The sequence below is a fragment of the Thamnophis elegans genome, chromosome 10 (assembly GCF_009769535.1).
Source record: "Thamnophis elegans isolate rThaEle1 chromosome 10, rThaEle1.pri, whole genome shotgun sequence".
Taxonomy (NCBI): Eukaryota; Metazoa; Chordata; class Lepidosauria; order Squamata; family Colubridae; genus Thamnophis; species Thamnophis elegans.
The window spans coordinates 4,137,485-4,162,927 of record NC_045550.1 but is presented as its reverse complement, the minus strand read 5'-3'; the positions used below and the strand labels follow the sequence as shown (position 1 = coordinate 4,162,927).

The following is a 25,443-nucleotide window of genomic DNA, read 5'->3' as shown; positions in this document are numbered from 1 at the left end:
CAGATGTCATGTGAATCCAGTGGTGGGTTTCAAAAAATGTTTGGAACCTCTTCTGTAGGTGTGGCCTGCTTTCCGGGTCCACTGGTGGAACCTCTTCTAACCGGTTCGGTAGATTTGACGAACCGGTTCTACCGAACTGGTGCGAACTGGTAGGAACCCACCTCTGTGTGAATCTATCAACAGTCAGTAGTGGGCCAGGAGAGCATCAATTAAACCCCAAATTGTGACTCAGTTGGCAGGTTTACATTGTCAGGTTGTCATTGTGATTTGAAATTACCCATCTATGTTGTGGAAATCTCAAAATCCATGCATCTACGTCATGGTATACAATTCTGTAAAAGAACAAGAGCCAATACACTTCTGGTTCAAGGCCTCATTATGTTAAGCAGGATTAAAGAAATTAGATATAGATTCTGCATTATTACAGTGACTATGTGCTGCTAGATACAGTAGTAGAATGTTGAAATGGCTGATAAGGTAAGCCAATAAAAGCACATTTTCTGACTCTCATGTCCCCCGGATGAGCCGAGGTGGCGCAGTGGTTAAATGCAGCACTGCAGGCTACTTCAGCTGACTGCAGTTCAGCAGTTCGGCTGTTCAAATCTCACCGGCTCAGGGTTGACTCAGCCTTCCATCTTTCCGAGGTGGGTAAAATGAGGACCCGGATTGTTGTTGGGGGCAAAATGCTGACTCTGTAAACCGCTTAGAGAGGGCTGAAAGCCCTATGAAGCGGTATATAAGTCTAACTGCTATTGTTATAGCCTTAGGCGGCTGTTGTTGGATTCAGTCACCATACCCAGTTTTTTTTTTAATCTGTAATAAAAAGAGTGAATGGCAGGGAATCAGCTTGCGAGACCAAGAGCTGGCTTATATTCCCTAATTAGAATAATGTATTGATATTGAAAAGGCTTAAATTGACCTCAAAGTTTGCAGCAATGATGATTAATTATTGCTAAGTAGACAAAATTATGCTATTTTTACCAGATGAAAATTATTTTATTTAATTATGCTTCCTCAAATGGCCTGTAATAATCTGTGCAGGTATAATTCTGTGACTTTCTAACATAACACATTTAGTGTAGAGCTGGCTGGAGAATTCTGGGAGTTGAAGTCCACAAGTCTTAAAGTTGCCAAGTTTGGGAACCTCTGATTTAGTGGATCAGAATCTAGCAAAGATCTCACCAGTAAATATAAAGCAATGTTGTATAAACACAACATGAAGGGGCTTTTAAAAGATAGTTGTCATTTATATATTTATTTGGACTCATAAAAATGCCCCTCTCATTATTTTAACTGAAAGGCTTACATTTCACAATGCTTGATTCCAATCTTCATTCTCTATGATTGACATGATGACAGTCTTTAATAACAGTTATATTCAATACTACACCTGTTCAGATATTTACCTCCTTTTGAAGTGTTAAAATTCCAGGACTATATTTTCAATTGGAAATACAATTGAAATACAATTCAATCTATTTTCTCACCATAAAAATAAAAAAAAAACATTTTAAAACTGCTCTTAACTTTTTATTAAAAGACAGAACTATTTATGAAGTAATAGGTCATCAATGTTTACTAGTCATGAAGCCAGATATTACTTCCATTATGATTCTGTTTATCATTTTTTTGGAAAACACAAGTGGAGGACTCCTTTATACCAAATCTAAGATTATACTTGGTATAAAAGTTATACTGGCGACGGCTCAGAGATTAATGAAAGACACTGAACTTGTCAGCTGGAGAGTTGAGAGTCCAGGTTTGAAATTTAACCTCTGCGCAATGGGCTGAGCTCTCCTTACTTGCCCCAGCTCCTACCCGCGTAACAATTCAAAAGCATGCAAATGCAAATAGATTAATAGATAACACTTCCATGGGAAGATAACAGCCATCCATGTGCCTTTGCTATATAGCCATGAGGGCCACATGACCATGAAAATTGTCTTCGGACAATGTTGGTTCCCTTGGCCAAGAAATGGAGATGAGCACCATGCTCTAGAATCAGACATGACAGACAGGGGAGGCTTTAACTTTACTGTTATACCAATATTCATTTATTTCACTAATAAAATAGAAATATTGTTCCAAGAAGGCTATTGTTAACATTGGCCCTGTTGGAGGAAGAAACAGCTGAGATAAAACAAGCTTTGATATAACCATCATTAGACTTCCTTCCAAGTCTCCCATGGCTCGGTTGGTAGCAATGGCCCTTAATGAAATGGGGAGAAGAGCACAAGTGAAATAGGAATCTACCAGGTGCCTACTTTTCTACTTCTCAGAAAGATTTCCCTCAGAACCATTGTTAACGTTAAATATTATGTTTGCCTATTATTATGCATTGTATAAATTCTATTGTACTAAATAACTGCTCTCTTTTTACCCCATTAGGCTTTCTTCAATGAGAAATACATACATGAACACCCAGAAGATCATGAAAAAAATGAAAAGCTAAAGGATCTAATTGCGTGGCAGGTAAATCAGATGGACAAGGAACCAAATGTTTTTTTAAAATAGTTTATTGTCACTTTTGACAAAAATGAGACATGAAAGAATTCACTCTAGTGCATATGTTTATTACATGAGTTAATTTATTCCACTAGTGATGAAAAAGAATATAGAGATATAAGTTAGACTTCCAGTTGTAAATTATCATATTGGGATAGCAGAAATCTTAATTACAAATATTTCATGGTAAAGCTGTGCTAGATCCAGATTTGAGTACAGAACATGGAAGATATAATTAATAAAATAAAGAGCAGCTTTTCCCCAACTTGCTGCCCTTGAAATGAGTTGTGTTTTAATTTCTAAAATCTCACGATAAGTTTGGAATGTATATGTTTTTGAGTTTATTATGAGAACTAATCCAATATCTCTTGCGGGCATCAAGTTAGGGAGCCAAAAAAGGTAAAATCTTAAAAATAAGAAACTAGAATTAATAGACGGTGTTCTCCAAAGAAAGAAAACAGGTGTATTATATTTCAGGTTTTTGCTTTCTGCATCATAAAACAGCCTGCCTGAGGCTTCAGAAAATATTGAATATGCTTAAACTTCATTGAACTTTTTAAATGCTTTTTTTAAACCAGGTTTAGTAACTTTCTGGGGATTATGAAATTGTATGGTTCTTCTATATATTCTTGTATTTAAAAATGAGTTTTGGCTAGAAATTACTTAATTAAAAAATTAATTACAAATACTGCTGACAGCAGGTTAGTATAAATTAAAAGAGAATAAGAAAAGGGAAGAAGTCCATTGAAGGGGAAAGGTGATTTCAGATGTGAAGTTTGCTATTATAAAGCAGAAGAAATATGAAGTTGATGTTGCAGAAAGAAGTTACATTGAGGACGGAAAAAAATAAAACCTTGTAATGACTAAATTATTAGAGGATATCTGTAATTCAAAAATATCTATTAAATATAAACGTATGTCATTATAGTGATTTATGTGATGTGCAGATGAGGCCCAATTTCATTATATAAATGATAAAAATGATGTAAATTGCCAGAGAAATTTGCTCCATTGCATAAAAAGTCCATTATTGAGGTCCACTAAAGACAGATTTCACTGTACTTATTTTTTTGTTATTTATTTCTTATTCAAGGAATTTAAAATGAGGATTTAGGTTTATTAACAGTGGTATTTTATGTGAGTTTACTCAGCTGTTTTCACGTGTTAATAATTATGTATTGAATTGCCGCTAAAATTAAAACTTTCATCAATGATTAAAAGAAGTTAAAAATACAAAAATAGGGAGTTAATATTTACAGGATTTATTGTCTGAAATCAACTAGGACATATTTGCAGCAATTGAAAGCTCATAGCAGAAAAAGTCAAAGGATTGAACCAGCATGGCCAAACTTCAATTGATGAGAAAGCACAAGGGCTTAGATTCTAGAGAAAATCATGAAGAAGTCTCTCCATAAGTACATCAAAAAGGAACACAATATTTTCTAGACATTACCATGGATTTGTAACTAATCTTCTCTCACAATTCGACTGAGTAAATAGCCTTAATAGATTATGGATAATCTATTAAGCATGTAACTCAATTTCAACATTTTTGACATGCTGATGCTACAATCTGGATGTAATTAGGAACCGTTATTAATTATTGATTCATCATTGAAGTGCCTGATGGATTAATTTGGGGTCCATGACTTTTTTATATTTTCATTAAAGACTGAAATGCAAAGGTAGAGGGATTGTTTATGATATTTGCAGATTATATATAATTGAGTGGGATGCATAATTCTCTAGAAAACCAACATAACATTCAAAGATATGTTGCAGAAAAGGGCAGGAAGTCTGTGTGAATTATTATCAATGTAAATATTATCTATTATGTAAATAGCCCACTAGAAGAACTTGAAATATTCTCTATGAGGTGGTTTCAATTTTTAAAAGGGATTGAAAGTTCGTAGCATTTGAAACATCCCGTTAGTTCTTCAGAACCACTTGGAGCAATTTGTAGAGAAACAACTAGTCATAGTTTAATATATGTATTTATGGTATTGTTATGCTGTTTTTATGTCCCATTTTTTAATCCTATTTTGAACTGTGTTTTTAAATTAAATAATTAAATTAAATTATTTTTGTTAAAAACACAATTCAAAATAGGATGCAAAAGCAGCATTCCAATATCATAAATTCTGTTAGGGTTGGTGATAGAGCTATGAGAAAATGGATAGTACCCAAGATAGTACCATGTACTATTTCTTTCACCTGTCTCCATCCAGTTTTCTCAAAGCAGAGGCATTTTGACTATCATTTTTACCATTGTATGCAGAGAGTCACTTGCCACACCCAATGGCCATTCCACCCAATGATTTATAGCCTTTGGTAGCCATCCAGCCATTGCTGTGGCAATACATCAATAATGAAGACAAGCTTTATATCATAACAGCAAGGCTGGCTGATGCTATAAAATGCTATAAATTGCTATAAATTACAAGAATGGAAAAGGCTTATAGGACAAGGAGTAGAAAAGATGGTAATGTATCGACTATCACCTTCACAGGGTGAAGGTCCATAGGAAGAAACTCCATTTATTTGTGAAAAGGAGTCTCTCTTGGTTAAAACTATCTCATCCCCGCCCCCCCCCCCCCCGAATGTAGCAAGGCCCACATAGAGCATATTTTGTCCAGTTTTGCAAACAGCCAATCCGTTGTGTTGCTCCAGGAGTAAATGGATTTGAGGGCTTTTTTTTAAGGCTTGCAGAGAAAATATGAGAGCCCAAACATACCATATACAGGCAATCCCCGACGTATGACCACAGTTAAGCCAACATTTCTGTTGTTAAGTGAAATATCTGTTCGGTGAATTTTGCCCCATTTTACGACCTTCGTTGCCACAGTTGTTAAGTGAATCACTGAAGTTGATAAGTTAGTAACCTGGTTGTTAAGTGAATCTGCCTTCCCCGTTGACTTTGCTTATGAGAAGGTCGCAAAAGGGGATCTCATGACCTTGAGATACAGCAACGGCAGTGGAGGGTTTCAAAAATTGTTCAAACCTACTCTGTGGGTGTGGCCTCCTTTGTGGGAGTGGCTTGCCACCCATGTGACCAGATGGGAGTGGCTTGCCGCCCATGTGACCGGATATGAAGATGCAGACGACACTTGTCAGAACCACCTTAAATTACCTCACACACAGCACTGGCATGCATAAGAATAGGATGTCAACTTGTTTTTCAAAAGGCATCTTTGGTTTGCGTTAAAACAACTTCAACACACGCAATGTTCTGATTGCACCACAAACGCAGTAGCCATCCTTACCTTTCACAGAGGCACTGAGTTTTATAAATATGAGCATGATAGTGTAGAATAATCATATCCAAGGACCAGTGGTGGGTTTCAAAAAATTTTGGAAACTCTTCTGTAGGTGTGGCCTGCTTTCCGGGTCCACTGGTGGAACCTCTTCTAACCGGTTGGGTAGATTTGACGAACTGGTTCTACCGAGTAGGTGCAAACTGGTAGGAACCCAGCTCTGAGCAACGGTCATAAATATGAACCAAATGCCAAGCATCTGTATTTTGATCACATGATTATGGGGATGGTACAAAGGTTGTAACTGTGAAAAACTGTCATAAGTCACATTTTTCAGTGCCGTTAAAACTTTGAACAATCACTAAATAAACTGTTGTAGGTCAAGGACTACCTGTAATGAAAAAAGCAAAGCGTTGACTAAGTACTAGAAAGTTGCAAAGGGATTCAATAGGTCCAAGTGGTAGTAAGAAAAGAGATTAATTCTAAAATGAGGGAAGAAATCTCTGATATTTTCTCCTGGGCCTTAGTGAGCAAAAATGGTGTTATTGAGTCTAGTAAGATGGCTCTGTGGTTCTGAGCACCTTGGGATCATAATTAGAATATATGATGATTTGGGAAGTTTTTTTTTTTTTATTAGGATTTATAGGCCGCCCTTTTCCCTGAGGGGACTCAGGGCGGCTTACAATCATTAGGGAGGGGGTGCAATTCAAAATAAACAATATGTGAGCAAAATAAAATAATAAAAACACAATTTGCATTCAACATTCAACACTCGGGTGGGGCAAATTAGAGGCTTATCCCCAGGCCTGTTGGTGACATAACCAAAAAGCTATGGAGTAATTTATGAGTCCACTGATCACTTTTAACAGTATTTTTGTCACGGCTCCTTCACTTAATAACCAAGAAAGAAACCACTCAACTCCATTTTGCAGAATTACTGATTATAAGTGATGAGAAGCTAAGCAAAGCTGGATCTGAGCAAAAAGGCGCGAAAGCAATAGATATCAATACCTGATTCATTCCCCTCCCCTTGGTACCCCAGTCCATAGTCCAATCCTATATCTCCACAGCTGTCAGGTGGGAGACATTTTCAAAAATCATCAGGTTGGTATGCCGGACAGTTGGCCTTGGCGGGAAACTCCCCTCCTTCCACATGCGCAAACGAATGGTGAGAACACCTCCCAATTAACAGTCCTCCTGTACCGATTATTTCCCTCACCCAAATACCATGCCCCCCATCCCCGTTTCAATGGCAGCTGAAAAGCAAGCAGCAAAACAAAGGCTGACAATTTTCTTTTTAATATACAGGATTATTTCTATTGTATTTTACTACAATAGCTAAAAACCATCAGCAACATATTTTTGGAAGACTTTCTTTTTTTCCTGCTTGTTTTTTTCCCCTTATTATTCATTTATTGAAAATAAAATATTTTATGTGATAAACCAAGGAATAAGTCTTCTTTTTATCCCTTAGCTGCCTAATAAAATGGGAGACGGAACAAGTATTAGAAGAGCAATTATAATTATGGTACCTTATATTTAAGTTCCATAGCATAGTGAAATAGGTTATAATTAATGTTTGATTATAAGGAAGTAGTTCTAATTGAAGCAGCAGAAGAGCGACTTTAAAAAAAGATGACGATACCAGATACTCTGATATGTAAATATTATACTTCTCAAGTCTTTTTCATTGGAAGTCAAATGAATTGCATTCTACTTCAAATCAGATTCCAGATTGCATTCTGTAAGACTTCTCGAATAGATTTAAGTGCAGTTTGCTTGTTTTCTTCTCTTCCTTAATAATAAAATCTGCTAATTTAGGTGGAAATTTAGGGATGGTAGGAAAAAATGTTTTAATCAGTATTAGGGTTTAATTATGAATGATTAAGAAAAATCCTCTTAGCCTGATTACTATGAAGAATACTAAACACTGAAAACATGTATCTCATTTTATTACCACCCCATTAAGTTTGAAAAAGAGGGAGGAAGAGAGGAAGGGAGGGAGGAAACAACTAACAGGTTGTAGCTGTGAGAATAAAGTGTTTTTCTTAAAATACTTTAAAGGTCAGCCCTATCCCCATACCGTGATGTAATTATCATAACATGGATATTTTATGACAGCAGCCTCGAGGGTAGTTATTTTCAATCATAAAATAGAATTTTTATCTTTTTAAAAATTTCAAAACCATTATTTAGATGTGTATGTTTAGTAGTAAGCAAATTGATTTATAAACTCTTAAGTCAGTGGTGGGTTTCAAAAAAATTTTGAACCTACTCTGTGGGTGTGCCCTCTTCTGTGGGAGTGGCTTGCCGGCCATGTGACCTGGTGGGAGTGGCTTGCCAGCCATGTGTTTTCTTTCTTTCTTTCTTTCTTTCTTTCTTTCTTTCTTTCTTTCTTTCTTTCTTTCTCTCTCTCTCTCTCTCTCTCCTCTCTCTCTTCTTTCCTTCCTTTTGTCTCTCTGTCCCTTTTTCCTTTTTTCTTTCATCTCTCTCTCACTTTCTTTCTTTTTTGTTTTTTTCTTTACTTCTTTCTTCCTTTCTTTCTCTTTCTCTCTCTGTGTGAGTCTGTGTGTGTGTGTGTGTGTGTGTGTGTGTGTGTGTCAGTAGTGGGTTTCAAAAAATTTTCGAACCTCTTCTGTAGGTGTGGCCTGCTTTCTGGTGGAACCTCTTCTAACTGGTTCGGTAGATTTGACGAACCGGTTCTACCGAACTGGTGCAAACTGGTAGGAACCCACCTCTGCCTTAAGTACACAAAAATGTATACAAATTCATATAAAATATTTTAGTGGCCATAATTGACTTACTTGACTTGACTTAAGTCTTTAGTGTCGGTACGGCATCGCCAATCCCTTCGCTGTAGAGTCGCATGTATCCCGAATCAACGGGATCCATGATTCTAGGCTGAGTACTACTTGAGCTCGCCGGGCCCAAGAGTTGACAGAGCCCCTTCTGTTGGAAAACGGTGGGCACCTCGAGAAGGCAGGGGTTGTCTTGATAATGAGAGGCTATATTTTGCGCGTCAATTATCCTTGCCCACCAAGGCCATAATTAGTTATCTTTAGCCAAAAGCACGTGTTTTTGTTAATGTTTTTGTTTCTTGAAATAGTGTGGTTCATACTGCTTTAATGTAACATGAGACATCATTATCATTCTAAGTATATGCCTTCTTAAAAAACATATATTTATCTTGATGAAATTATATACATAAAAACATGGATAATAGAAAAACTGCACATGACATATACATGATATAAATATGAATTTTGTGGAATAACAGTAACAGTAATTATTGTCATCTACATTTTGTTATAATGAACAGTGATATTATGCATAGATTCTTACAGGTATTTTTATACTGGCAACCTTATGTATACAGCTGAGGTAAAATTCTCATTGTCTTCCTATTTCATTTGAAAGAAGAAAAAGAAAATGAAATAAAATGTAATTGCCCATTACAGATCCCTTTCCTGACAGAAGGTATCCGAATTCATGGGAATAAAGTCACAGAAGCACTAAGGCCATTTCATGAGAGGATGGAAGCCTGTTTTAAACAACTGAAAGAAAAAGTTGAAAAACAATATGGAATCAGAAGTCTTGTGAGTAGCTCTTCAGCTTAAAAGTGAAGTGATGGAAAGATAATAATAATTTGAGAAAAATAAGGTTACAATGAGACATCGCAATACCAGGTGATAGGGTCGACAAGAAGGAATATGAAAAAATCGCGAAATACCAGGACTTAAAAATCGAAATTCAACGATTATAGCACAAACCAGCAGTGGTAATTCCAGTGGTAATTGGCACACTAGGTGCTATTCCAAAAGCACTGGGATTACATTTAAAACAGTTAAAAATTGACAAAATCACCATCAGTCAAATGCAAAAAGCCGCACTGCTTGGATCTGCACGGATATAACGAAAATACGTTACGACGTCCTAGGCCCCTGGGTGGTGGGGCCCGACTAGTAATCAATGCCAAATCCGGTGAAACAACTGGCCGCTGTGATACAATTCTGTTGTTGATAATAATAATAATAATGATTTTTGTGTTCACTAGTGGATTTTCAATTTTTTACATGCAGTTTATGTTATGAAAATGAACTCTCTAAATATTCATAGAATATATGTGGACTGTACGAAACATAAGTTCTTTCTCATTCCCTCTTTCCAGGGATAAATTATTGTTTACTTAACCATTATTGTATTTCTTCTTCATGGTTAGCTCCGTACTCTACACACACAGACCAATGTCTGTCAAATTTGAGTGTAATTATAATTATAACAACTGTTATTTGAAATACCCTTCTTGAAGAAAGGCTATCATAGAGCGTTATAAGTCATAACTTTGGAACTCCAGTTAGTAACAGTGCTCTTAATAATGATCTGATGAAGTCACCATACTTTTTTTTTCATTTTTTTTTTATTATGTCTTTGTGACAGAAGTTATTTTTTGATTTTATTTCTGTTTTGTTTTGCAGCCCTCATCAGTAGATGACCGACAAGGCTGTCGGCCAAGGTCTATGGTTCGATCATTCACAATGCCATCGTCCTCAAGGCCACTATCTGTTGCTTCAATTTCTTCCATCTCTTCTGACAGCGCTCCTTCTAGGCCTGGCTCAGATGGGTAAACACACCACAATGTGTTCTATAGTTCTGCTCTACACCCTTTTCTTTATCTTTTTTAAAATCGAATCTAAGCTACAAGAGGCTATCATGACGTGCAAGATATAAGAGGTCTATTTTGCTAGTTCATTCTGGAGTTATTTGCTTTTATTTCATAAAACTATACAGGCAAATTGAAAATCACTCTTATATCTAGACAGTGAAAAAAGATATTTATCCTGAAGATTCTTTTCAGCCTCTTTTTATCTAAAACAGTGGTAGTCAACCTGTGGGCGGTAGTGGTCCCTACCGCCCACTTGTGGGCGTTCCAGCTTTCATGGTGGGCGGTAGAGGTTTTGTCCAATACTGAAGCACTTTCCTTTTTTTACTTTAATTGACTTCCCTACTTTATAAATCACCATTACTGTGGAACCAGTGTGCGGTTAGAAAATTTTACTACTAACAGAGATACAAAAGCGGGCAGTAGGTATAAAAAGGTTGACTACCCCTGATCTAAAATATTAATATTTAAAATTAAAATATTTAAAATTCACCTATTTAATGTTAAAATATTAAATGGTTGGGTTAATTTCTCTACTAGTTTTGCTTGTTTTGTTTTATCACTAGTTTGATGGGTTCCACCACAAATGTGCGAACGACAAAAGCGCGCCTGACTAAACCGCGGTGACAAAACCGCAGTGACAAAACCACGCCGACGAATGAGCGCTGAAGCGCGCCGACAACAGCGCGCTGACAGAAGCACGCTGTAACCTAACCCTAAACCTAACCCTAAACCTAACCCTAAACCTTACCTTAACTTAAATCGTGCTTCTGTCGGCGCGCTGTTGTCGGCGCGCTTTTGACATCGCAGTTTTAGCACCGCGGTTTTGTCGGCGCACTTTTGACGTTCGCGCTTTTGTCGGGTCACGGTTTGATGTTGCATACACCATGATCCCTGTCCCATTGCACAGAGGAAGTGGGAGTAATTACCTACATATTTGTGGAATGCAAAATTTTGACCCAGACACTTTATCACTAACTCTTGCCATTGTTTACACAATAAATATAGGCATTCAGCAGTAGTATTTACATTAGCTTTATAAATCGTTTTGGATACGTTCTTTAACTTGGCATGTAAAAGTACACAGAATTTTTAAAAAATAGAACCAGTTATACCTGTGCATTTACAAAACTATGTTTAAACTGGCTATTCTTTGGGGAAGACAATGTTGGCTGGCGGCGCCCTGGGGGAGGGCCTTCTCTGTATGTAGCTGCTCCGGCCCTATGGAATGAACTACCCCCAGAGATCCGGACCCTACCCACTCTCATGGCCTTCCAAAAGGCTATCAAAACCTGGCTATTCCGGCAGGCCGAGGTCCAGCCCTCTCGACCGAGGTCCAGCCCTGATTAGACTGGATGCATGATGTGCTTCTTTTAATCTGTTTTCTGTTTGTTCTTAACCCTTTTTAAAAATTTATTTTCTCTAAGCTGCCCGGAGTCCTTCGGGATTGGGCGGCCTATAAATTTAATAAATCCAATCCAATCCAGTCCAAGGTAAACATGCCTATTTGCATTTTACAGCAAATAGATAGCAGAGAAATACTTTTTGGCAGAAAAGTTCTGTTATGCCTTAATCTAGAGCAGGAATTTTTCCACAATTACTACAGTGTGATTGCTTTCTTAAAAGCAGACAATATGAGTATATCCCGTGATGCTATCAACTATCAACTATCATTTCCATATAGGTGTCATTAGCATGTGATTGAAAAAGAAGAAGTAACCACAGGGAACACTTATAAGGATGATTGATGTCATCAGCTGCATTTTTACTAAAAAGACTTTTCCAATGTTCTTTGATTGGCAAAATGCAATGCCGAATTGTAAACTGCTTTGAAAAATAATCCTAGAGAATTAAAATCTCTGAATGTATATTTGCATATAGTACGTATCTGTAAACAAACATGTTTTGCATGTTTCCTTGTTTGATTGAAGTAGAATTAATATGCTGAAAGAACTGTGCTTTCGTGGTACTAACTGCATGTTTTTTTAAAAAAAATTAATATTGTTTAGGTTTGTTCTTGAGCCCCTTCTGCCAAAGAAGATGCATTCTCGATCACAAGATAAGTTGGATAAAGATGACTCAGATAAAGATAAGAAAGAAAAGAAGAAAGAAAAAAGAAACAGCAAACACCAAGAAATATTTGAGAAAGACTTGAAATCAACTGATATCTCTCTGCAGCAGTCTGAAGCAGTGATACTTTCAGAAACTGTAATTATAATTAGTCATACTTTATTTTAAAAAAATAACTTGTGCATATCAGAATTCAATCTGTCAAAATGCTGGAAGAGGCGGGGGGGTTATACTCTTAGGATCTGGCATCATCACTAAGGAGTTTATATCATTTAGGGCTGATTTGAATATCTCCAAACTTATAAATCCTTGTGAATGTAACGTAGAGAGGAAGCAGAATAATTAGTATATTCGCTTGAAGAAGCCTCTTCTATAGATCATTTAGCCAAGTGATCAGATAGTGCATCCCATGTGCTGACATTTGGAAAATTATGCAGCTTTATCCCCATATGTATTTTTAAGCCTATACTGTGCCATCTTAAAGAGAGTTCAGGGAGTGGAGATTAATCAGTATCAGGGGTGGGTCTCAGGCGGTTCGCGGCGGTCCCCGCGAACCGGTTGGTCAGCGAACCCGGAAGTAAGTAACTTCCGGGAACGCTGAAGGGTCCACCCGCCCGCCCGCGTTTCTTACCCGGTTTTGACGAGTTCTGTGCTTCCACGCATGCGCAGGACGCATACAGCGCCTGCGCAATCCTCCAGGAGCAGCTGGAGCATCGCAGACGCTAGTACGCATGCGTGCACTGCGTGCGTGCACGCATGCGTACGCCGGCCCCGTTCCAACCGAACCAGTTGGAACGGGGCGAGAAACCCACCCCTGATCAGTATCCAATAAGTTTTTCCAGGCCTACCATAAACTTTATAATGATCATAAATTATATTCAGTCTTTAAAGGAAGTATGCTAAGCACAGTCAAAAGAATCTGCAATTATCCCTATCCGTATAGGGGTGTGAGAGAATAAAAAGAAATTACTGTTACATCCAACTATTGTAAACAATTATTTTACAGCTTCGTCTAGTTTGTCTGCTGTTCAGAGAAACCAGCACAGAATCTTTAAAAACACCGATCTGGCTAACTGCTATGCAGTGGTGGGATACGACCGGTATGACCCAGTACGGGCGTACCGGTGCCTGCTGGGAGCACCAGGTACCATTCCGGCACAGTGCTCCGGAGAGCCCTCCCGCCCTCCTTACCTGTATTTGAGCCGATCGGGGCTTAGGCGCATGGAGCGTACACCGCCTGCTGCACACATGTATGTGGTGGGCGCCCTGCCCTGTTACACCGTACCGGTTGCACCGGGATCCAGAACCCACCACTGCTGCTTTGCTTCTTTGCGGCACAGTAGATGTCCACTATATTGCCAAAAGTATTCGCTCACCTGCCTTTACTCGCATATGAACTTACTGTAAGTGACCTCCCATTCCTAATCCATGGGGTTCAATATGACGTTGGTCCACCCTTTGCAGCTATAACAGCTTCAACTCTTCTGGGAAGGCTGTCCACAAGGTTCAGGAGTATGTTTATGGGAATTTTTGACCATTCTTCCAGAAGTGCATTTGTGAGGTCGCACACTGATGTTGGACGAGTTTATGTGGCCTACCGCTTCGTGGCTGAGTTGCTGTCGTTCCCAAACACTTCCACATTCTTATAATACAGCTGACAGCTGACTCTGGAATATTTAGGAGCGAGGAAATTGCACGACTGGATTTGTTGCACAGGTGGCATCCTATCACAGTTCCATGCTGGAATTCACTGAGCTCCTGAGAGCAACCCATTCTTTCACCAATGTTCGTAAAAACAGTCTGCATGCCTAGGTTCTTGATTTTATACCCCTGTGGCCATGGAAGTGATTGGAACACCAGATTCTGATTATTTGGGTGGGTGAGCGAATACTTTTGGCAATATAGTGTATTTTACATTAATCTGGGTTTACAATTTATCATGAGATTTGGGACTTAAATAGTAAAGGACAACCAGAGTTGGAAGGGATCTTGGAGCCTGTATCTTCTTAATCCATGCTCTCATGTCAGTTGGTGAGGGCCTTGTCAAATCTGGACTGGATGGCAGTGGGCGAGAGGACTCCATTTGTGATGTTTCCCCAACTATTTTATTAGTGGTATCTGTGGTGGTATTTTATTAGTGGTATCTGCCTAGAGGCCCTTTTGTACTGAAGAAGTAGAAAAAAAGCATAAATATCAAGAAGCCCCATATAACTGCATTTAGGGTAATTTTTACAAAATGCCTTATTGTTTCCAAATAGTTGCCTGCTGATGCATTTAAATATTGTATTGTTTAATTTTTTTAGTTTTCTATATGGGGGGGAGGATAAAATGCATGGTGTCTCATGCACACAATACATGAAAATAAGCAAATGAAGAGTGTTGTAACATACCCTATACTCTCCATGTTTTAAATGCACAGTTGCCTCTAGATTAATACAATTATAAACATATGTATCCTTTAGGAAGATTGTCACACGTTCTGTGTTAGGAAAATCTCATGTCAATTCTAGTGTTGGGGAAATGTTATAATGTGTTCTCATTTATTCTAAGCTGTCCTTCTGTATACTACGTAGAGACCAGTAGTGTGCTGCAGAAATAGGGAGCCTAAACCTTAGAGTTAACCAAGGGCAAAAATAAGTGAAATTGTATTGTATTACTCTTACTAACATACGTGACCCGACAAAAGCGCGAATGTCAAAAGCGCGCCGACAAAACCGTGGCGCTAAAACCGCGATGTCAAAAGCGCGCCGACAACAGCGCGCCGACAACAGCGTGATTTAAGTTAAGGTAAGGTTTAGGGTTAGGTTTAGGGTTAGGTTTAGGGTTAGGTTTAGGGTTAGGTTTAAGGTTAGGTTACAGCGCGCTTCTGTTGGCGCGCTGTTGTCAGCGCACTTCAGCGCTCATTCGGCGGCGCGGTTTTGTCACCGCGGTTTTGTCACCGCGGTTTAGTCAGGCGCGCTTTTCTCGTTCACGCATTTGTGGTGGAACCCCTAACATAAATAACAAACATATAACCAAAATAATGCCGTTAATAAAGTGTAGGATACCTTGAGAATGTAGAAGTACAAACTCTTTCTTCTTTCCTTCTTAGAGCCTTCAGTCTTTGTGTAAAATACATTGCAAAGTCATTAGGGTAAGGAAAAGTATCATTACTCTGGTGCTTTGAGACCATTCTGCTGATGGATGTCATCAGGCCAGGGAAAGGATTCCATCTTTCTCTTTCTTAAACCTGGTTTGAAGAGACAGGAAATCTTCCAAAGCAGGTTGTGGTTTATGCACACAGGACTAGAGGGAAAGATGAAAGTGATAAAAGTCCTGCTGTGCTATCAGAAACTTCTTCACATAGTATCGATTGTAGTCCTTAGTTTTTATTAAGAGTTTTAGTAGGGCCCCTTGAATTGAGTACAACTTCAAGTGATTGCATGGATATCAACAGCAGTTCTTAAATTCAAATTTTCATTATATAACAGCAATTTGTTAGGTCTTAGGTAATCTAGGAAAGTGTTCTCTGTTCATGCTAATTTGTATGAAAGGCTTTATTTATGTAAAAGGTTTATATGGCCATCCACCATAAACAATTCTGGACAGCATACAACAACCGTAAAACCAATAAATAAAACAAATGTTGGTTACTTTATCTCTATATGGCGAAATAGAAAACAGCTGTATTACATTTACAGCTGGTGTGGATTTATATATCTGGAGGTAGTATGATGGTTCCGAAATAGACAGTTCTAAACTAGATAGATAAAAAATGAAATTTCTCATTTAGCCATTCAGTTCAATGGCTCGTTATTGACACCTCATAATTTTTCAAGCAAAAGTTGCTGTGGAGATAAAATAGTTTAAAGTCTAAGTGTGTGGAGGAGTGTGTATGTTATTCCAAACTTTTTGATAATATCTTTTCTAACAGATTTGATTTTCATTCTTTGTTCTTAATGGCATTATTTTTATTAACGCCTTCTTGTGTATAATTTTATGGTCCCTCTTCATTGCCTTATTTTAAAATCATGCAGAGGAATTATTGTGGGTGTAAGGTCTCACTGGAGAAGAGCTGACAATGAAGTGGCTGGTTGGACTCACTGAACCAGTTGGCATGAACTTAAATGGACTCTGGGGGATGGTAGAGGACAGGAAGGCCTGGAGGGTTGTTGTCCATGGGGTCATGATGGGTTGGGCATGACTTCACAACTAATAACAATAAATAATAGAAAAAAATTAGCAATAGCAGTTAGACTTATATACTGCTTCATAGGGCTTTCAGCCCTCTCTAAGCGGTTTACAGAGTCAGCATATCTCCCACACAGTCTGGGTCCTCATTTCACCCACCTCGGAAGGATGGAAGGCTGAGTCAACCTTGAGCCGGTGAGATTTGAACCGCTGAACTGCAGATAACAGTCAGTTGAAGTGGCCTGCAATATTGCACCCTAACCACTGCGCCACCTTGGCTCATCTATTATCAGAAATATTTATATATGACAAATTGTATGCATATTTCAGTTTACTCTCATCTTCCTTTTCAAGCTACAGATCTGTGGAAAGTATTCATTATACTCTTATATAGTTGCTGCATTCACGCTTATATCATAGTGATGATATATTTTTCTGTAGAGAGTCATTTCCCACAATGTGGCACTAACTGTACTGTAAATGATTCACCTGTTACCTGGACTTCTTTGTTAAGCTTAGAAATATTATTATATACTGATTCTATATAGAAAACCCTGCCTAGTTAGCACAATTCCAGAATAGTTTCATTAGGTTCTCCCTGAACATCTCACTCTTTATTCTGAATGTTTGCCTGTACATGCACACATTCTATTAATAACGCTATTAATAAAAGACACACACACACACACAGACACTTTGTTGTGAGACTCTCGGAGTCATTGAGAATTGGGCAGCATACAAGTTTAATAAATTACTATTATTATTATCCAATTAAACAGTGCTGAGTGACTCACCATTGGTTAAAATGGTTACATCCAATAAAATTAATAAAGCAGCCAGAAGAAAAAAAGTCACAGTCAAAGCATGGCAAAATATGCAGTTAAAAATAATTGGGATAAAATTTAGGAGATTATATATCCTACTAAATTTTTAAGACTTTAAATATAACTCCTGAGCTGCACTCAGAAACAAATGGGTAACCTAGTCAAGTTTTACAGGGCTAACATGATAGCCTCTTGCTATTTTTGCCATTTGCATTGTAGAGTTACAACAGATTCAGCACTCTTGCAAGCTCCAAAGCCTAATACTCACAATATAGTTGTTAAAAATGAACATAATAATCCTTTGGAAGTCTCAGTACAGGTACTGGTCACATAAACTAAAACTAAAGAGGTTAATATCTCTTGTCAAACATAGGTTGAGTTCCCATATTGCACATTATGTTACTTACTTGTTTAGAGTTTAACATATTATATTAATCCAATAATTATGCACTTGTAGTAACTTGTGATACTTTACTAAATAAACTATGACTTAATATGAGCTATGAATCAAGCTTATGATGAATAGGGAGATCCAAGTAGTAGTAATCAAATTGGCTATGAATTTACATTTCAAAAACTCCAAACATAAAATACCCACCCACAAAATGCATACTATAATTTAACTGGGAAATTGAAAATCACTCACGCCCTAGTGACCTCAAGGCTGGATTACTGCAACGCACTCTACATGGGGCTACCCTTGAAAAGTGTTCGGAGACTGCAACTAGTCCAGAATGCAGCCGCGCGAGCGATATTGGGTGTACCTAGGTACACCCACGTTATACCTATCCTCCGCGGACGCAATTCAAGGTGTTGGTTATTACCTTTAAAGCCCTACATGGCTTAGGGCCAGCATACCTGCGAGACCGCCTACTGCCACATTCCTTCCAACGGCCGGTGAGATCCCACTGATTGGGCCTCCTTCAGATGCCGTCAGCCAGACAATGTCAGCTGGCGGCTCCCCGGAGGAGAGCCTTCTCTGTGGCTGCTCTACCCTTTGGAATGAGCTACCCCCAGAAATCCGGACCTTACCCACTCTCATGGCCTTCAGAAAAGCTGTTAAAACCTGGCTATTCCGGCAGGCCTGGGGCTGTTGACCTCATTGTTGAGGTCCAGCCCCGATCATAACGAATGTATGTGTGTTGATTTTAACTTGTTTTTATTTTCATTTTTATTACTTTTTTTTCTTCATTGTAAGCTGCCCGGAGTCCTTCAGGATTGGGCGGCCTATAAATCGTAGAAATTAATTAATTAATTAATTAATTTTGTTATTCCAGATCTTTGGCAACTTCATAAAAATCTTCCTCTTTTGATTAATTTTGTTGCAAAGCTACTTCTCTAGCTTGTGCTACATCAAATAAAAGAAACAGAAGAAACAGTTCCCTATTTATAGTAGCCTTTTTATACTGTGCATTCTTCATATATTTTGCATATCTAAGTCATCATCTGTTTCAACTGTTCTGATGGTGCCTGTATTTGATCAGCCTGAAGGGATTCCTACCTTGGTATCTCCTGAGGTTGACATTCCACTAGTTCAGCTGACACCGCTTCTTCAGGTTCAGAGTCATCTGAATCTCAGTTCATCACAATGCTGTATTAACTGGATAGGGCTGCAATTTATTTTACAATATACTATTTTTTAATACAGATATTACTATAATTTTTTAAAACTTAGCTTTTCCTGAAAATATTGATCTTATGCAGATAAGATTTATTAATTAAAAATATTATCCTGTCTGCCATTTTTCTATACCTGAGAATCAGAGGACCGACATATAATTGGATAGCAAATCTTTTTTTCTCGATTTTCTTCTCCATTCTGCATCAAAGAGGATAAGAGATTGTTGTTCTGATTCCAACAGTTTGCAGATCAATCTTTTCTATTAGAAAGTGTGGTTTTAATTTTTTTTAAAAATGCTTAATTGTATTTAAGCATCTATTGAAATTATTTAGCTTGAGAAGGGTGCAAGTAAATAAATCTATTTAACTACCACTGTGGCGGTTTGCATCTTTTTGGCTGAAAAAAGATTGGAGTTTTACGTTTATAACTTATGGTATAAAAACAGGTCTATGCACCTATAGTACTAAGGTGACCAGATTTTAACATTGGTAAAGAGGGACACCATTGACCGGGGGGGGGGGGGGTGATTAAATTTTTTTTTAAAAAATCGCGACTTTTTTAAAACTCCACAGGACGCGGGACAAATTGTTCAAAATCGGGACTGTCCCACCAAAAGCGGGACGTCTGGTCACCTTATATAGTACCTTTCTATATTTTATTGAAAAATAATCACAAAAAGTCTGCATAAGCATAGAGATTTAGGGACAGTAGATGTACAGGAAGATGTTCTGAAATGAAATTTGGAAGCAAGTGGGATAAATAACTTCCTGGAAGTGATAAGACTGCTTTCTGAGTGCCCCCAGGTCAACATATCTTTGGTTTTCAGTAACAGGAAAAAAATGCAGTAGCACGGTTTTACTCTAAGAGACATGACAAATTATAAATGCATTTCCATTGTATATCAGTCACTAATTCTTATTAGAAGCTCTATAGTTTCCCTAACACAGATAATTCAGTACTATACTATACTATCTGTATTATGTTTCACCAGTAACTAAAAATACTAGTCAAGATTATGCGGTTTAGTGGCCTGAATGAGAAAACTCAACATTAGTTGATGATTGTAGCATAAAGATTAGAATCATTATAGAAATATTTTTCATCCTCATCTATCTTTTAATCTGCTAGTTGTACAGAACATTTTATTATCTAAAAGAAACCTAGGGAAAAATCTATCGTATCTTTGGAAAAGGACACACCAAGGTTCTTTTATTAATGCTATTTTATTAATTTGACTGAATAATGTTGCATTGAAAGAAAAACTTTTTTACTTATCATTATGACATTATGATGTGCATATTGGAACACAACACAATGTTGAAGCTCATAAATTCATGTTTTCTTTCTTATATCCAATGCTCTATGCTCTAAGATCAAATTAGTTTTTATTGTATTTCTTGGCAATTGTAGTATGTAATTTGGCCTACTAGATATTGCTGAATTACAACTCTATCAACCATCAAGACCAATAGTAAGAGATGCTAAGAAGTATAGTTTACCAGTATGTTGTGGACCACTGTTTTTCATTTCTGGGGTAAAATATACTTCAAATTGTCTAACATTCTGTTTTTCTTCCCAATCAGATCAGCCCATTGAGACCACAGAGACCAAAGAGCCAAGTTATTAATGTTATGGGAAGTGAAAAACGGTTATCTGTTTCCCCGTTGCCACCTCCTCAAAGTATTCCTCCGCCAATCACTCCAAGAACCAAGCTTTCGTTCACTTTACAGCCCAGTAAGTCTCAAAAAAATTGTGTCTGGCTGTATTATTTTCATAAACAAATGTATAGAATATGTCTGTCAGGGGCACACTCAGAGGTGAGTTCCTACCAGTTCGCACCTATTCGGTAGAACCGGTTCATCAAATCTACCGAACCGGTTAGAAGAGGTTCCACCAGTGGACCCGGAAAGCAGGCCACACCTACAGAAGAGGTTCCAAAAAATGTTTGAAACCCACCACTGGTCCTTGGATATGATTATTCTACACTATCATGCTCATATTTATAAAACTCAGTGCCTCTGTGAAAGGGAAGGATGACTACTGCGTTTGTGGTGCAATCAGAACATTGCGTGTGTTGAAGTTGTTTTAACGCAAACCAAAGATGCCTTTTAAAAAACAAGTTGACATCATATTCTTATGCAGGCCAGTGCTGTGTGTGAGGGAATTTAAGGTGGTTCTGACAAGTGTCGTCGGCATCTTCATATCTGGTCACATGGGCGGCAAGCCATTCCCATCCGGTCACATGGGAAGCAAGCCACTCCCGCAAAGGAGGCCACACCCACAGAGTAGGTTCGAACAATTTTTGAAACCCACCACTGGGCACACTCATATTGACCTTGGGTTTAAAAGAAATAATTGTATCATGCCTCTGCTTTGAGAGATGCCACAGCTGTCTCCCTGCTCCTATTTAATATCTACACAAAGCTTCCTATTTGCATTTCCCTGGGTAACATTTCCCTATTTAGAGTTGGTGTGCAATTTGGGAGTCTTCCCAGGATCACGGTTGGGAAGTAAATGGAAGCCAGGAGGTTTTTTGCATCCATCTTATGTACCACATTTATCCATTCATAGTTTGAGTGTTACCACTCACAGTCATTCGTGTTTTAAATACTTCACAGTTGTATTGTTGCAATACTCTCTACATAGGGCTACCCTTGAAAAGGTTTTGGAACTTCACCTTCAAAAATTCAGCAGGGCATGAAGTTGGGGTGCACCGTGTATGCACACATAAAAGTAAAAGTAAATGTTTCCCCTTTAGAGTGATGTCAGACTCTAGGGGGTCAGTGTTTATCTCTGTTTTTTAGCTGAAGGAGCAGTGGTGCGTTGCAGGTGGTACGCCCCGGTACGGGCATACCAGAGCCTGCCTGGAGCACTGGGTACTGTTCCGGTACGGTGCTCTGGAGGCCCACCTGCCCGCCTGAGCTCCTTACCTGTCCTTTAAGCCTTTGGCATTCCACACACGTGCATGGTGCGTATGGTGCCTATCCAACGGTCCGCTGAGCAGCTGGAGCATCACAGAGGTTTGCAGAGGCGTCGCGGGCAGGTACACATCCATGTGGTCATCCATGTGGGTGACACCGGGCCCGTTCCACCCGTACCCGGTTGGAACGGGATCCAGAACCCACCACTGCGAAGGAGCCAGCATTTCCATGGTTATATGAGCAGCATGACTGTATGCTAAGGCACATGAGCTCACTCTGTCACATGGCACTCGGGTCTCAAACCTGGTCCATGACAAGCTCATTGTCTTTAACTGGTGAGTCATGGCGCCCTCCACACCTATGTATCACCATAGCTAAGAGTGTTTGTTTTTTTTGGTGGGCAATTCGAAGTGCTAGTTCTCTAAAGCCATGGCATGGTTACTCCCATCTCCAGTAGCTTTATCTCATTCCACTACATCTGTCAGGGTGGGTATGCTCTGGCTCCTTTTTGTGAAGCAATGTTGCTTGGTGAAACTTTCTCTGTCAGGACACTTGTCCTATGAAACAGCTTCACCTTGAGATGGCTGTGAATATTTGGCTATTCATCAGGCACTGTGGTGAGGATGTTAGTGGAGACCTTTGTGTACGCTGGGTTTTTATGCTTTAAAGAATTTTTAAGGGTAGCCTTCTCTATATTTTATTTTTTTTATTGAAATTTTTTTTTAAAAAAACTTTTAGAAATATTTACCTCCCTCCCCCTCCCCTCCCCACCCAACTCCCCGCCAACCTCCCCCCTCTGCTTCCCAGAACCAATACAGGATATAAATCTTTAACAAGGATATTCTAAGATAAACTTTAAAAAAAAAAGTTAGTATCATCTTTCATTTGAGCTTTAACTCCTCTTTGCTAGGCTAACTCTAAACAGATTATATCATTCCTTGTTTCTTCAGTCATAAACTATCTGGAGTTTCTTAGTCCCATATTTATTTTCTCTATATTTTTGACTGCTTGGTTTTTCGTTAGTTGCCCAAGGTTCTTGATTAACCCACGTTGCTATAGATACAGTATTTGCTTAATATAAATCAGTCAATAAAGGCTTATTAGAGAGGAAGTAAGAATATATGGGAAAGAGATTCTTTTGCAGGTTCCTGGTCTATCCAACTCTTTATCTAAACAAGGGCAGGTAATTTGCAGAGCCTGATTTTAGGCAGCCTTATTTCATGCAAATGGAAGGAGTTTAAATAGAGAAATACAAGGAAGGGGGGAAAGTTCTTTCCAAGTTATCAGTTTTGATTTTTAACAAGGAAAAAAAAAGCGAGAATAGGGAAAATAAAGGAACTAAGGCAGGAAATCTTCAATAGGTGATCACTTCTGACAAGAACAATCTGTTCCCTGGAAGGGAGAAGGTGGAGGGGGCGGAGGGAGGAGAGGGAAATGGAACAGTCTGGAAAAAAGGAGGAGATTGCAGCAAAAGTTACAGTAGAAATAGGTAAGTACAACAGATTTTGTCCATTTTTTCCTGGCGGTAGCCAATACCAGGATTTGACCATTAAAAATTATTTGTGCAGAAATACAGATTTCCTATCTCTTCCCAGAAATTAGGGAAGATTATTCGGCCACTGTAAAGCAGTAAAACAAGTTCTTAAAGAATTTAGTAATTACTATATACAATTTCTTAAAGAAGTTAACATTTACTAAATAGATTGATAGTCTGTTGAAATAATAAACAGTATGATTGCTTTTTATTAAACAGACGCACCAATAAACATAATTCTAAACTGTTTAATGAGATATAAAGGATACATCTTAATATTGGTATGCTTTTTTATCTAAAGGCATCTGAATGCTTTACTCAGGGGTGGGTTTCTCGCCCCGTTCCAACCGGTTTGGTTGGAACAGGGCCGGCAGCGTCCTTGTGCACGCGCGCGGTGCACGCATGTGTACTAGCGTCTGCGTGATGCTCCAGCTGCTCCTGGACGATCGCGCAGGCGCTGTATGCGTCCTGCGAATGCGTGGAAGCGCAGAACTTGTCAAAAACGGGTAAGGACCGCGGGCGGGCGGGCGCGCCCTTCGCCGTTCCCGGAAGTTACTTACTTCCGGGTTCGGCGACCAATCGGTTCGCAGGGACCGCCGCGAACTGGTTGAAACCTACCCCGGGCTTTACTTCACCTATAGTTTATTTTTGCTCCTTTTCTCATATGCAGATTTAATATTTCAGTTGTACCCAATAAGGGCTCTATTCTTTTATTAATAAGCAAGAACAAAAGAGCTAAGTCATAGCAGTCTCATTACTGAATGGCATCAACACAAAAAAGTTGCAAGGGTTTTTTTTTGAGCATGTGAAAAGTTGCAATGTCCCAAAAGAAAGAAAATTAAAGAATAAAATATGTGTGAGGAAGAGTAAAAAGTTAGTTTTAAAATTGCCCCATTTGGGGAAAAAGGTAAATACTACCTCTGACTGGCCCCTTCCCCATCTATTCTGTCTCCCGAGTCCCAGCTGATCGGGAGGAAATGGGGATTTTCCAGTATCCTTCCCTTGCCATGCCCACCAAGCCACGCCCACCACACCACACCCACAGAACCGATAGTAAAAAAAAATTGAATCCCACCATTGGCTGAAACTATAAAGTTATTCAGTATTGCAGAGCAGACTACAATTTCCAGAATTTTCCTGGCAGCAGAGACCAAGCTCAGATAAATTGTTTGCTTATTGGATATAGAATCCACTTCTAGGTACTTTTGGAACCAGTTAGGTGCGCTTTCCTCATCTGAGGACTGAGATTTTATCTCTTTGGCAGGCTTTAATGGCCTGTCTACTTCTCACAATCAGTTCCTGTCTTTTAATACTGCAGAAAGGCAGTTGTCTGCAAGAGTAAAGCTTTAAAAAGTTTGAGATTGATGTGCACAGTGACGTGTGGTGAGGTTTATGGCCGGTGAGGCAAACTGGCAAAAGCCACCCTATGTCGGACACAGCGACAGGGCGTTCGGACTCCCCAGCGCCGTGTCCGCCATAGAGCAGGACGCGTCCCGCATCTATGGCGGATACAGCGCTGGGGCGTTCGGACCTTCACTTTCCAACTGCTTCTCACCGCTGCTGTGCTCTGCCACTTCGCCCTCCTCCTCCGACGAACAATCCCGCTGCTGCGCTTCCACTTTCTTCAGCTCAGACGGAGCCGGGACACCCAAGCTGCTGGCAGTGGGGGGGGCTGAGCAGCCATGATCCCCCCTCCCTAGCCAGCCAGCCCCCCCCCCCGCCAACCTATTCCCCACCCAGCCGGCCGGCACAAGGCCTCACCGCTCTTCTCCTCCTCCTCGTCCTCCCCGCTCAAGCGGCGGTGGGCTCTGTGGGACAATGGGGTCTCATTCCTCTCCCGGAGTGGCGAGAGGCAAGATCGAGGCGAGCGGCAAAAGAAAGAAA

General features: G+C 39.1%; 1 protein-coding gene across 3 annotated transcripts in view; it reads left to right on the top strand.

Moving 5' to 3' along the window:
• Nucleotides 1-25,443, top strand: part of DOCK1 (dedicator of cytokinesis 1) — a 510,685-nt gene that overhangs the window by 464,396 nt on the left and 20,846 nt on the right. For all 3 annotated transcript variants that reach the window (XM_032224957.1, XM_032224956.1, XM_032224955.1), the window contains exons 46-50: nucleotides 2,389-2,472; nucleotides 9,218-9,355; nucleotides 10,235-10,380; nucleotides 12,429-12,627; nucleotides 20,688-20,838. In XM_032224957.1, coding sequence (XP_032080848.1) covers nucleotides 2,389-2,472; nucleotides 9,218-9,355; nucleotides 10,235-10,380; nucleotides 12,429-12,627; nucleotides 20,688-20,838 — 718 coding nt within the window. The remainder of the gene's footprint in view (nucleotides 1-2,388; nucleotides 2,473-9,217; nucleotides 9,356-10,234; nucleotides 10,381-12,428; nucleotides 12,628-20,687; nucleotides 20,839-25,443) is intronic.